The 12,820-nt window shown below is 47.6% G+C and overlaps 1 protein-coding gene and 1 non-coding gene across 2 annotated transcripts; both read right to left on the bottom strand.

The window, feature by feature from the left end:
* Positions 1–2,662: 2,662 nt before the first annotated feature.
* PNP (purine nucleoside phosphorylase) lies at positions 2,663–12,447 on the bottom strand. Its single transcript, XM_026490543.4, has 6 exons — positions 12,304–12,447; positions 9,512–9,681; positions 6,503–6,606; positions 6,124–6,299; positions 5,817–6,007; positions 2,663–5,243 (listed from the first exon to the last, which is right to left on the bottom strand). Exons 1-6 carry the CDS (start codon positions 12,312–12,314, stop codon positions 5,026–5,028), a joined length of 870 nt encoding a protein of 289 aa, XP_026346328.2. The 5' UTR covers positions 12,315–12,447; the 3' UTR covers positions 2,663–5,025.
* LOC113248969 (U12 minor spliceosomal RNA) lies at positions 8,564–8,712 on the bottom strand. Its single transcript, XR_003313663.1, has one exon. It is a non-coding gene; the product is annotated as a U12 minor spliceosomal RNA (small nuclear RNA).
* Positions 12,448–12,820: the final 373 nt, after the last annotated feature.

Raw genomic sequence — 12,820 nt, 5'->3', positions numbered from 1 at the left:
GCTCTCTCTCTCTCTGACAAATAAATCAACAAAATCTTAAAAAAAAAAGAAAGAAAATAGCAAGATGCAGGACAACACATGCAACATAGTAACTTCCGTGCATAATAAGAGGCAAAAATAAGAACATGTATTTGCATTTGTTTATTTTTTTATAAATCCTGGAAGAATGCACGAGAAACTATTAAGCTGTTACCAGTGGGGTGGGGAAGGAAAGACAGATGGACAGGATGGAAGTGAAACCACTGTACTCATCTTATGTTGCTTCAGTTTTTAACTATGTGCTCAAAGTTTTAATCGAAAAAAAGTGAAAACCACTAATTTGACTTAAGTGTATATTTTCATTTCTAAATTGTTGTACTTTTGTCGTTACATCTGATTTTATACCAATGCATTCTTTTAAGCACTACAAAAGACCAACCTGATTAAAAATTAAATACTTAACACCACCAGTGATGCTATTGTATTCAGCTAGTTTGGGGCGAGCATTTCTACCATCCAAACAGCCCTTTCTGCTTCCACTTTGGCTTCTATCTATCAAAACAGTAGCATGATTTTCACCCATCAGTCCCTACTTAAAAAGCCTTCAATGGCTGGCCATGTTGCCTAAAGAAGGTTCTCACTCCTCAGCCTGGAATCAGACCCTGGAACGATCTAGACCCGTCCATCTTATCTCCCTCTGCTCCCATTCATGATTCTTTGATTTTGCCGTTTTGTTCTGTTCAGTGATCAAATACTCCTCAATGTGCCTGCATGGAGTGCCTTCCGCCATATGCCCTTCACCTAGTTTTCCTGTAAGGCCTAACTCAAGTCTCACGGCCCCTTCCCACTCCCCATCCTGAGCTGTTCTCTTCGAATCCTTGCAGCACATTTTATCGCTCGCACTTAGCATATGATACTTTTCACACATTATTCCTTTTTTCAACAACTTTCCAAATGGTGACAACATAGGAAAAGACTAGAAGTAGGTGGAGAGGGCACAACCGATTCAGCTTTTCTTTTATGCACGTATCCTGTCTCCCGTTTAGATTGGAAGCCCTTTGTCTTTTTACTAATTAATTTATGGTTTTTATGATGATACAAAGGATAGGATTTACAGCGTACATGATTAACAAACATTATGGGTATTAATAAAGATGACCATGATAGGGCCAGGGCAGAAAGCCTGCCTTGAAGTGTGTGTTTTGACACCTATCCCGAGATCCAAGAAAATCCATTTTGGGTGCGCCTGGCTCAGGTCATGGTCCCAGGGTCCTGGGATCAAGCCCGGCGTCTGTGTCGGGCTCCCTGCTCAGCGAGGAGTCGGCTTCTCCCTCTCCCTCTGCCCCCGCTCCGCTCCTCCCTGCTTGTGCTCTCTTACTCGTGCTCTCTCAAAAATAAATAAAATCTTTTTAAAAAAATTGATTTTGCAGGCCCTTCTAGAGAGCAATAGTCTCATCACAGGCTGTTTTAAGAACTAACCTTCTCTGGGACTCTTCCCAGACCTCTCCCTTGGCTTTTGCTTTTATTCTCTTGCTCACCTAAACTGATACATTCAGTTTGGGTTGAGTTGGTTGGCACTTTGAAGATACTTGATAAACAAAACGCAGTGTAACCATGCAATGGAATATTACCTGGTTATAAAAGAAATGAAGTATGATATATGCTACAACTTGGATGGACCTTGAAAACATGCTAAGTGAAAGAAGCCAGATACAAAGTCCATACGATTCCCTTCATATAAAGGTCCAAAATAGTTCTATCTATAGAGCAGAAAGTGGATTACTGGTTGCCTGGGGCTACAGGGTGTTGGGGGCAGACTAACTAAAAGGTACAAGGTTTCCTTTTGAGTTGTTGAAAATATTCCAAAATTTACTATGGGGATAATTATACTTATCTGTGAAAATACTAAAACCCATTGAATTATTTACTTTAAATGGATGAATGTTTGTATGGAAATTATCTCAGTAAAGCTTTTATTCTTTTTTTAAGATTTTATTTGAGAGGGGGAGGGGGGGCAGTGGGAAAGGGAGAAGCGGACTCCCCGCAGAGCGGGGAGCCCGACGCAGGACTTGATCCCAGGATCCTGGGATCATGACCTGAGCCCAAGGCAGATGCTTAACCAACTGAGCCACCCAGGCGCCCCAATAAAGCTGCTTTTAAAAAAGAAATTGAAGGCATCTTGGGTTCATGTTTTCTCCCTCCAACCCATACACCTAGAACTTAGTACTCTAGGGAATTTAGAATACTCTTGACGTGATTAAAAAGTACTTGTCGATAGCCACTATCCTTACCACACCTTAGTTTTACTATAAAGAATGTAGCTTTTTGGGGCACCTGAGTGGCACAGCGGTTAAGCGTCTGCCTTCGGCTCAGGGCGTGATCCCGGTGTTATGGGATCGAGCCCCACATCAGGCTCCTCCGCTATGATCCTGCTTCTTCCTCTCCCACTCCCCCTGCTTGTGTTCCCTCTCTTGCTGGCTATCTCTGTCAAATAAATAAATAAAATCTTAAAAAAAAAAATGTAGCTTTTTGTTACCACGGGGGTATATTTAATGTTCCAACATGAATATAATAAACACTTGTATAAAGCCAGCAAATCCTGTTTTTCGTACTTTAACTTAGAACTAAAAAATTAGACTCTTGAATTAGGACACCAAATGCATTCTTCTTGAATCTAGTATTCTTTTTTTTTTTTTAAGATTTTATTTATTTATTCGACAGAGATAGAGACAGCCAGCGAGAGAAGGAACACAAACAGGGGGAGTGGGAGAGGAAGAAGCAGGCTCATAACAGAGGAGCCTGATGTGGGGCTCGATCCCAGATCGCCGGGATCACGCCCTGAGCCAAAGGCAGACGCTTAACCGCTGTGCCACCCAGGCGCCCCTTGAATCTAGTATTCTATCATGAAACACATGACACCCTTTACAGGGTAAATGGGCAAACCCATCTAGTAAATCTAAAAAGCTAGAGATGTGTGTAAGTATTCCACTCGAGCCTCTCCGGGACCTATCTTTCAGACTGCACGTTCTCATTCCCGAGCCATCTCACCAAGAGGCAGATCAGGGGTGAGAAAGCCAAGCACCAAATGCACTCCCCTTCTAACCTCCAAATACATTTGCCCGTGTCTCATTAGAGCCCTCGTGTCCTCTGTTCTAATCACACCTGTTGACAGTGACCCCTGAACATATCTAGTACTTTTTATAGCTCTGTGCTTTGGCTCACCTGGTGTGAAATCCTTATCTTCCCTTCCATCCTTTAGCACTGAACTCCAAGTTTTCTATGAAGCTTTCCTTAAACAACCCAAGCCTCAAGGTCCAGTGTATACAACTGGTCTATCTTTCAGGCTCCCATTATATGTAATATATCGTCTTATATTAACAATTAATGGTTTCACATATGCTTCTCTTTTAAGATTGAAGGGCAGTTAAGAGGACCATTGTTATATTCTCAATTTAACATTTTCTTGGCTGAGTGTGTTATAGAGGTAATTCAATAACTTGATTTTAAAAAGTTTATAAACCATCCCATTAGATGAACAAGTTAGAGTTGCAAATATGTTGGAAGGACACACAGCCCTTCCCTCTAAACCAGCTCTCTCACGGACCCATGGTGGATGCTAGCAGAATGCCTGAAGGTCCAGGTAGGGTTTTAGAGCTGGTGGGGTTGTAAGAACTGACGAGACAGAGAGTGGGGACAGGGCCACTCCACAATGTTTTTTTTGTGCTGGGCTCAGGTAGGTAGGTCAGTTACCAAACAAAGGATGGTTTGAGAGGTTTTAAAAGTTTTCAATGGACAACTGACATATCACTACTATTAGTGGCTCACCCAACTCGATCTTTTCTCAAAAGGCAAAGAAGCCTGGGAAAGTAGTGTGGTTTTGCAACATGCCGGCCAGCTGACTGCAGACTGATAAGTGCACAGAATAGTGCAGTGAGCCAGCAAAGGGCAATGCCTGGATGCCGTGTCACAGGGGGTTTCTGACCAAGCACAAATGAAGAGAAAGATCAGAACCAGAAAGGAAGCGAGGAGGGAGGGAGGTGCTCAAAGAGACATGAAGTATGAGCCAACTTCACAAGTTTGCCTGGGGCTGGCAGGACTCTAATCTGCAGCGGGGTGACAGGCAGCAGAGAAAGAGGTATTCGCCTCTGCATGGCCAGAATGCAGAGAAGGAATGTGGGCTTGCCGTTAAGTATGGCAGAAGTTAGGGTAGGGGAGAGAAAGAAACCAACAGGAAATATGGCAGGGCTTAAGAGGGAAATGGCAACCGGAGAACAGCTGAGACCAGTGAAGCCATTCAGATACTCATGAGAGGGCAGACAGGGTGTGAAACAATCAGAAGGCAAAGGACCGAGGCAAGACTGGTCTGAGGAAGGGGGCTGTCTTGCGCCAGACGTTAGCCCTTCCTCATCTTCTAACCTCTGTATCTTTCACCCTTGGCTTTCTTTCACCCTTCCATGCAGTCACACATCACCTCATCAGTTCTTAGCTGCTTGTCTCGGAAGCAGGGAGTCACAGGGGACATGGGATCTGTCTTTCATGCCAAACTCGGCCTGTGCCCCTACCCTCATCCTAAACTGCACGAAAATGAAGATACCATTTCATCCTTCTTTTTATTCTCAAAATAGGGTAATACAAAAGTCCAAGGGGTATTGGATTGGCCTGGCCCTCGTGTGGGCACTAGTGCTTTGGAGGAGGCAGAACTGAGTCCCCAGGAATGTGAAAGCGTTCCATCAAAGGACAGCAGTAGCTACTGTGCCAAGTTCAACAGCGCAAGTGACACCCAGGGCACAGCCACGGCAGGGCTTGGGCTCAGCTCTTGGGAAGAAGCGGGGGGCGGGGGATGATAACGGCTTTGAGATAACTGAGCAAAAGAAGAGCCAGCACAAGAGGGGTCTGGTGGGAGAAATGGGGAAGGTGAAGGATAAGGATCCTCCTCGCCCTTCTCCTACTACCGAAGGGCAGAGGCACGGGACCCCAGCAAGGGGCCGAAGCAGGTAGTCGCTACGTGGATCCCACGGGGGACAGTCTGGACTGCTGCAGGGCTGGTTAGCTGACTTTGGCAGGTGGTGGGATACTCATCATAAGAACAGAGACAAACTCTTCCAACTTTTGCGCAGCTTGTCTCCCGGCCTCTAGTACTTCCTCGTGATTGGCCTTCTCCTTGCTTTCATAATCAAAGATGACTTTGTTCGTGATGAGGGAAAAGCCAAAGACTCGCAGTCCACAGTGCCTTGCAACGATAACTTCCGGCACTGTGCTCATGCCTGAAGAGGAGCGAGAGGAAATCAACCGTCAGGGTCCCCAAAGGATTCTTTCCTTCACCCTTCAGCCTCATCTCCATTCATTACCTCACTGCCAATGTAACACCTCAAAAACTCATCCAAAAAAGCAGCTACTTTCCTGTCTAGCTTAGGTGGTTCTGTATTGCTTCAAAGTGGGGCCTCAGAGGGCCTTACACATTACTTATAAATATTACCATTATTTCTGTATCTGTTTCTGGTCACTTTGAAGTCAGTTCTAAGGACGCAGTTCCATCTTCCAGCCAGAGGCACACAAAGTGGCCATGATATTTTTCAGAACACTCCTTAGAAACAGTCACGGGATCGTGGATGGGTCATTAGCGTTCCAGCTGCTAAAGCCCGAGGTGCTGGGTGGGGAGGTGTGGTGCTGACAACACACCGAATCTCAACACCTTCCAAATCAGTTTAACTCAATCTTCCCTTAAGTCAGATCCTCTCTCAATTCACCACCTAGGTCTACCATCTTTTACCCCTTTCCATCCCTATTTCTACCACGTCCCTCCCTCTTCAAGCCTCCAGCCAAGTTCCCCTTCTCACCGACAGCATCTGCTCCCAGCTTCTGCAGCAGCCAACACTCCGCCACGGTCTCAAAGGAGGGGCCCGCCAGCATCACATAGGTGCCTTCCTTTAGCTCCCTCTTCTGCCCCATCTGTTTCCAGACACTGTGAGCCGTCCGTCTCATATCCCGGTCATAGGCATCGGACATAGCAGGGAAACGAAGTCCAAACCTAGGACACAGGTTAGAATCTCAGATTATTGGAACCATACGAACCCTCTTCTGACTCCCAGACAAGTCCTTAAACCCTACCCAGCTATAAAAAAACTTAAAAAGCAAGATATATACCTTTCATCATTGGGCCCTATAAGGGGGTTCACACCACTGAGGCCAGGTAAGTTGATGTGATCACGGATCAGCATGATATCTCCGACCTCAAACTCAGGGTTGAGTCCTCCAGCTGCATTGGTGACCACTAGGGTGTCCACACCCATAAGGAAGAAAACCCTCACTGGGAATGTCACCTTACAAGCACAAGATAAAAGATCAGAAAGTGTTCTTTAAAATTTCACCAATCTACCCACACAGATATGCACGATATAGATCTTGAAAGAAGAGAAAGGAAGGGACCAAAATCTATCTAGCCCACGTAGCTAGGTAATAAGATAGGATTGAGAACTCGCTCCCCCTTCTTCCAGATCCATCCAGGCTTATGCCCCTGATTCACCTTCGAGATGGAGTAGCCTTCGTACATGTGGAATCTGCCCTGCATCACCACGCAGGCCTTGCCGCTCAGGAACCCAAACACCAGTCGGCCAGCATGACCTGGCACTGTATGCAAAATAGAACGGAGAAAGAATGCGGCGACGCTTTCATAGAATACATACCCCCTGAGCACCCACTACGAGCCAACTCATTGCGCTCAACATGTGAGGACATAATTAAGCCAAAGAAGACATTATTATCTCTGCTTTCAGAGAGCTGAGGTCTGGTGGAGACAGAAATAAATCAATCATAAGCCTATAAATAGGGGCGCCTGGGTGGCACAGCGGTTAGGCGCCTGCCTTCGGCTCAGGGCGTGATCCCAGCGTTATGGGATCGAGCCCCACATCAGGCTCCTCTGCTGGGAGCCTGCTCTTCCTCTCCCACTCCCCCTGCTTGTGTTCCCTCTCTCGCTGGCTGTCTTTCTCTCTGTCAAATAAATAAATAAAATCTTAAAAAAAAAAAAAAAAGCCTATAAATAGGTATGTAAGTACATCCTGAGACTGGGCCTATCGGGGTAAGGATGTTCAATGTGAACCATATATCAAGGGAGAGAAGGAGAGATTTTTTTTAAAGAAAATTCAAAAGAATGAGAAAGCCATACTACAAGAGAATGAAAACAAGTAAAAAATGGAATAAGTGGGCAATAATAATTGCAGTGAATGCAGTCATTACAGATCACTTTTCCAAAAATTTTAAAATTCTCAAAATGTATATTCTTATTTCTTACCCTAACTAATCCATGTGCCTCACTCTTGAAAGGGAGCTCATGGTATATTCTAGCTTCCTGAAGAGGCTACTGAATGGCAGGCAAAGGGGCTGAGTTTGGACCCATCTAAGTCTCCTCCATTGTGACCCACAAGAGTCCTGTAGGAATACATGCCCCGATGGGACCCACAAGGATGTGGGAGTGCAAAATAACTCCCCACATAGACTTAAGAACGACTATTACCATTTCCCTTCTCTGGCATTTCTCCTCTAACGGACCAGACCACCTATCCCAGACGGAATGGGTGGTGTGAGAGAGGGACCGAAATCAAGAGTGGAGAGATGATCAGACAGAAAAGAGCTTATTTAAAAAAATTGCCAGTAATAGGGCAGAGATAAGAGAGTTAGGAAAACGAAAGTATAAAAACATAGGTCGATAGATAAAGTTTAAAAATTATTACAAATTAATCCACTAATCATTTAGTGCAGTACCCTTCTTGGGGGGGGGAAGGGCAGGTGGGGCCAATGTCATTGCTATCTGCCTTAGAAAACTTTGCCCTTTGCCCGCCCTCTCTCTCTCTCTTTTTAGAGATTTATTTATTTGAGAGAGAGAGACAGAGAGAACACACATGGGGGAGGGTCGGAGGGAGAGAGTCTTAAGCAGACTTTCCACTGAACGCCCGCAGGATTCTGGGCTCCATCTCACAACTCTGAGATCAGACCTGAGCTGAAACCAAGAGTCAAGAGTCCATGGGTCTGAGCCACCCAGATGCCCCATCCTCCCCCTCTTTTTCATATTTCTTTCCCCAACCCCCATTCCCACTTCCCCGCTCTGGTCTCCTAATCTTGCTGCATAGGGTTTGAAAAATATCTGTGCAAAGTCTGGACTCTCTGGGGAAAAGGGGAAGGAAGGTAGAAATTTATAACATGAATAAATAAACCAATGGATATTAGTTATCTGAGAATTAATAAGTAAACCAAATAAACTACTCTTGCCCTTATTTTACCTGGCCTCTCCGCCCTCCTCTCTCTTCTTCCCCAGAGAACTGGCTAAGGTCATTAACCTAAACTTCATGAACCATAGGTGAAAACAGAGCTTCGTAGGTGGTAAATAGAAAAATGTCGGTAAATTAAGAGATTCAGCCAACACTCGAGAGTAGCGAAGGAAGTGCGGGGGCCGCTCCGGGGGTTGCCCACCGGGGGCCCATAAACCCCGGAGGGTTAATCCAGTTTACTACTTATAGGAAACAGGCACTTCCCAACCTCGTTTATTACTTTCAAACCAGCCTACTCTTTCAGTGTGAAAGGAGGATGAGCAAGAGCCGATCACGACTCCCAGGCATCTCGCAAAGGAGGTGGGTTACCTCAGGGGCAATCTTTGCCCACTCAAATATTCATCGCCTGTTAGCAGTGAGGACTCGGGTGTCACCCGAATCGTTATTTTCCTTACTCATAAATTGAAGGCGTGGCTTCCCCGTCTTTTAAGTAAACTCCACCCCCAATATGGGATTGGAAATCCTAACCCTGAGACCAAGAGTTGCATACTCGACCTACTGAGCCCACCAGGCGCCCCTACCTGCCTCTCTTCTAAGGGGTAGCCTTCGAGTTCTCTAGCTGCTATGAGGGGGCTGGATACGCCATCCTCAGATCCCACAGAGCTCCACGGGGGACATCCGCTCCTTCCTGCCTCCAAAGGGTCGGCGTGACTCAGGTCTTACACAGTCATGTATCACCTGTGTGTTTTGTCTACCAGAACATGGCAGTCCGTGTGTTCACTTATTGCTGTGCACACAGTGTGTGCCCTATCCTGGGACAGGAGCTAGAGCTGGGGGACGGGAATGGCAGGAAGACATAGGACAGGGCCTGACTGTCCCGGGAGGTTATGGGCACTACTTTTTCCATTTAATCTGCAGACTGAAGAAATAAGGGGGCTGTGCAGATGTGGTGACGACATGGTGCGGGGGGGAGCATGGGAGTGAGGTGCTGCAAAGCTTCACGGAGTTCAGAACCATTATAGCGATGGAAGGATGCCATCATGTGGTACTCCCGCCACGCGCATGCCCTGTCTGTGATGAAATTTCTACCGGGGGGGATTTCATTCTAAAATCATTCTGCTTCGCGGTGGTCTTTTTCCCCTCTCTTAAACAAGTTGTCTTTAGTCAAATGCTGTACAGGCCAAGTGGGTGCAGGCGTGGAGAAGCATGCCTTGTCGTCAGCATCCCATCAGTATCCCGCAGTCCAATCCCTCAGTCCCCCTCGCCAGTACCTGTACTCTGGGGAAAGTTTGGGATCTCGCTGTAGTCAAAGCTCTGGGCCTCAGTTACTTTACTGGCCAGATTTCCTAACCCAGAGCCACAGATGACTGCCACCTGAGGTCGGTGCTTGGTGCGGCTCAGAAGCCATTCGCTCGTCTTCTGATAATCATCATACGTAAATCTAGGGGAAAAGGAAAATCAAGGTAAGTTTCTCTCGCATCCCAAGGGCATCACAGACTATTGACCTTCAGTGCAGAAAGGCTGGGCGCTGTGCCATGGTGGTAGGGGACAAGAAGCCAGCCAAAGAGCAGCCCCAGAGGGGAGGATCCTTGTTCTCAGGGGGTACCACCCTAAGCGCACTCCTCTTTCTGCATCAGAGGCACAGAGAAAGTCGGCCGGGAAACTTCCCACTCATTCCAGAGCCCGGCAAAAGTTAATGATACCTATGTTTCCGCCCTCCAGCCCCAACTTCAGTTTTGCTACCACTAGCAGCCTTAGTATCTCTCTTTACAGCAAAGATTTAGAGAGGAAGGGCCATAGGGTCTACAGAGAAGTACAGTGAAATATTCAAATCGAGGAGGCTAAAGGAGCTGGGTCTCAGGATTAAGACCTTCTTTAGGGCAGTGACAAACCCAATACAATCCTCCGACCCTATCTATCACTAAGGATACTCAAAATGTTATTAACACCACCCCGAGGTCAGGGATAAACCCAATTTCCTTTTGGACCCTTACCCTCCACATCCGCCCTCAAATACTTTTTGTGGTTGACCCCCCCCCCCCAAAATCCATATATCTGGGATACCCAGACCAGTACAGACCCTGTCATATGGAATTGCAAAGGGTAATTCAAGACCAGCAACCAAATAAGCCCAAAAAAGCAGCTTTGGTTGTCAACGGCCGAAACAGAACTGACTGCCTTAAGTCTCTCAGCAGCAGCTGGTTGAAAATACAAATTCTGGAGCCCACCCCAGAGATCCATAATCCTGGGGGCAGTCCCTAGGATCCGTATTCTTGACAAGCGTGTCTTAGGTAATTCCGATTCAAAAACCAGATTTAGGAATTTCTGGTCTAGAGGAAAGCAGAACTCAACCTGGATTCTAGTCTCCATTTTATCGTTTAAGCAAATCTGTGTTTCAAAGTCTTTCTTCAAGTATAAAGCAAAGGAACGTCATCAGCCCCACCTATCTTATAGGTGCTGTTTGAAAATTAATCAAAAACTTATCAGTAAGCGCTAAAGACTTTACACTCCATAAATCGGGATTCAGGTCCACAACACTTGAACCTTACTCCCACTTCCCCCTGCCAGGGTTCTCCGCCCTGCTCTCTCCCATCTCCCTTCTCTTCACCGAGGTCCTTTGCTCTTCAGAGACCTAACCATACACACTTACCCAGAACCCATACATCCCCAAGAACCAACTCAGAGTTCTTCTCACAACTCCAATCCAACTCTCAAACACCCATCTGGAAAAACAAAGATAGGGGCGCTGGGAGTGGGACGGAGGTGTGACAGAGCTGAAGACAGCTAACCAAACCTCCAAAGGAAATCCTTTTCTTCAAAAGCATTGGCTTTGAAACCAGATGACTCTACAGTACAACAGGCTACCCTCAGGGAGGTAGGGGAGTAAAGGACGGGGGTGGGGTCAATGGAGCTGGGCCACAGGACGATGCAGAGAAGCAATGAAATGGTAAAAAGTTAATCAAATAGCATCCCCAAGAGGTGCAAAGGAAATGAAAGTGAGAAGCCCTGGCCACCTAGCATATGTAGCAACAGCTCATACAACTTCTTCATGGGCCATCAGTCCCCCAAGAACACCCTGGATCCCTGAGCATCCAAGAGCTACTGTGATCCCTAATGCTGGGGACTTGCAATGGGATTTCTGGGACCAAAGCAGACAGAAGAGTTTTCAAAAGGTGTGATGTGGGAGGAATGGGCAATCTTTTGCTCAGTTCAATAAATAAGGATTTCCTTCTCTCCTTGGAGACTCCATCCCCAACTTATTAAAAAAAAAAAATTGGTGGGTGGGCATCTGGGTCTCAGTTCGGATTTTGAGGCTCAGGTCATATTTCCTGGTCCTCTAATCTAGCCCCCCCCCCCCCCTCGGGCTGGCTACTCAGCAGGAAGTCAGCTTCTCCCTGTCCCTCTCCCCTCCCCCCTGCTCCTGCGCGCATTCTCTCTCTCAAGTAAATTAATAAAATCTTTAAAAAAAAAATTTTTTTTTTAATTTTAGGTAGGCGCCACGCCCAAGGTGGGGCTTGAACTCACGACTCTGAGATCAAGAGTCACCTACTCAATGGACTCCAACTTATTTTAATTGGATCTCCAATTTGGAGGGAAGGGAGGTGTTGTGTGGGACTTCAGCTATCTCTCCTCTGAATACCGGCCCCAAAAGAACCTCGCAGCTACCTAGACTCTCCATCGCGAATCTATGAAAAGCACACGGGGTGGGAAGACTTCCCTGTATGCGTGTCGGGGTGGCCGGGGGTTAGGGAGTATGCCTCCCCCGACACTTGCACCTCAGTGTGCACGCGCACACACAAACGCACCGGCTCCTTTCCCGGGTAGACTACATCGTACTACACGGGTCCCCTGCGCGCTCCTGTGACGCCAGCCCTGCTCGATTCCTGCCGCCCCACTGCTCTGCCGCCCTGCCCCGACACCGGGCTCCCCGCCAGGCCTCTCCGCATCTCCAGCACACTCGTTCCTCCTCCTGGCCCCCCCTCGGCCCCCCGGTACCGGGCTTGCAGGTCTCGGTGACAGCCATTCCCCCTCCCGGGTTCCCCGGGCCTGGCGGCCGCCTCACCCCTTCTCCATGGTGCCGCCGCCGCCCTCTCGAGGAGCCCGCCCTTGGCCTCTCGGATCCGGTCCGCGGAGCAGCGCCGAGCCGAGCCGCACTCGCCGGGAGCGGTGTGCACAGTGAAGGCACAGTTACTCGCGGCTGGCTTATATCCCGGCCCGGAGTCCCCAGCCAATGGCAGCCGAACACGCAAGCCAGCCCCCATCGCCATGGCGACACACCCAGATTCAATCGCCCGAGGCTGGGCTAACAACTTAATCGGAGTTCTTTCCAGCCCTGGAACCAGACCCGCTCCCCGTCCCCCCAGGCTTCCAGCACTGCATCCCAGCCCTCACTTCCTTTGGCAAGGCCGAAGTTTCCCTCAACGAAGCCTCTGCGGAGAAGGCTAGAAGCTGGAGGAGAGCCCCCAAAACTTTTATCTGTAACCCCATTCCTGGTTGTGTCTAGAGCAAACCGCGAGAGATTTGAAAAGACAAAGGTTTTAAACCTTGTATCCGGCAACTGCAGAATAAAATTAAAAGAG

Source organism: Ursus arctos, unplaced genomic scaffold (assembly GCF_023065955.2).
Source record: "Ursus arctos isolate Adak ecotype North America unplaced genomic scaffold, UrsArc2.0 scaffold_37, whole genome shotgun sequence".
NCBI lineage: Eukaryota > Metazoa > Chordata > Mammalia > Carnivora > Ursidae > Ursus > Ursus arctos.
This window is presented reverse-complemented; position numbering and strand designations above follow the sequence as displayed.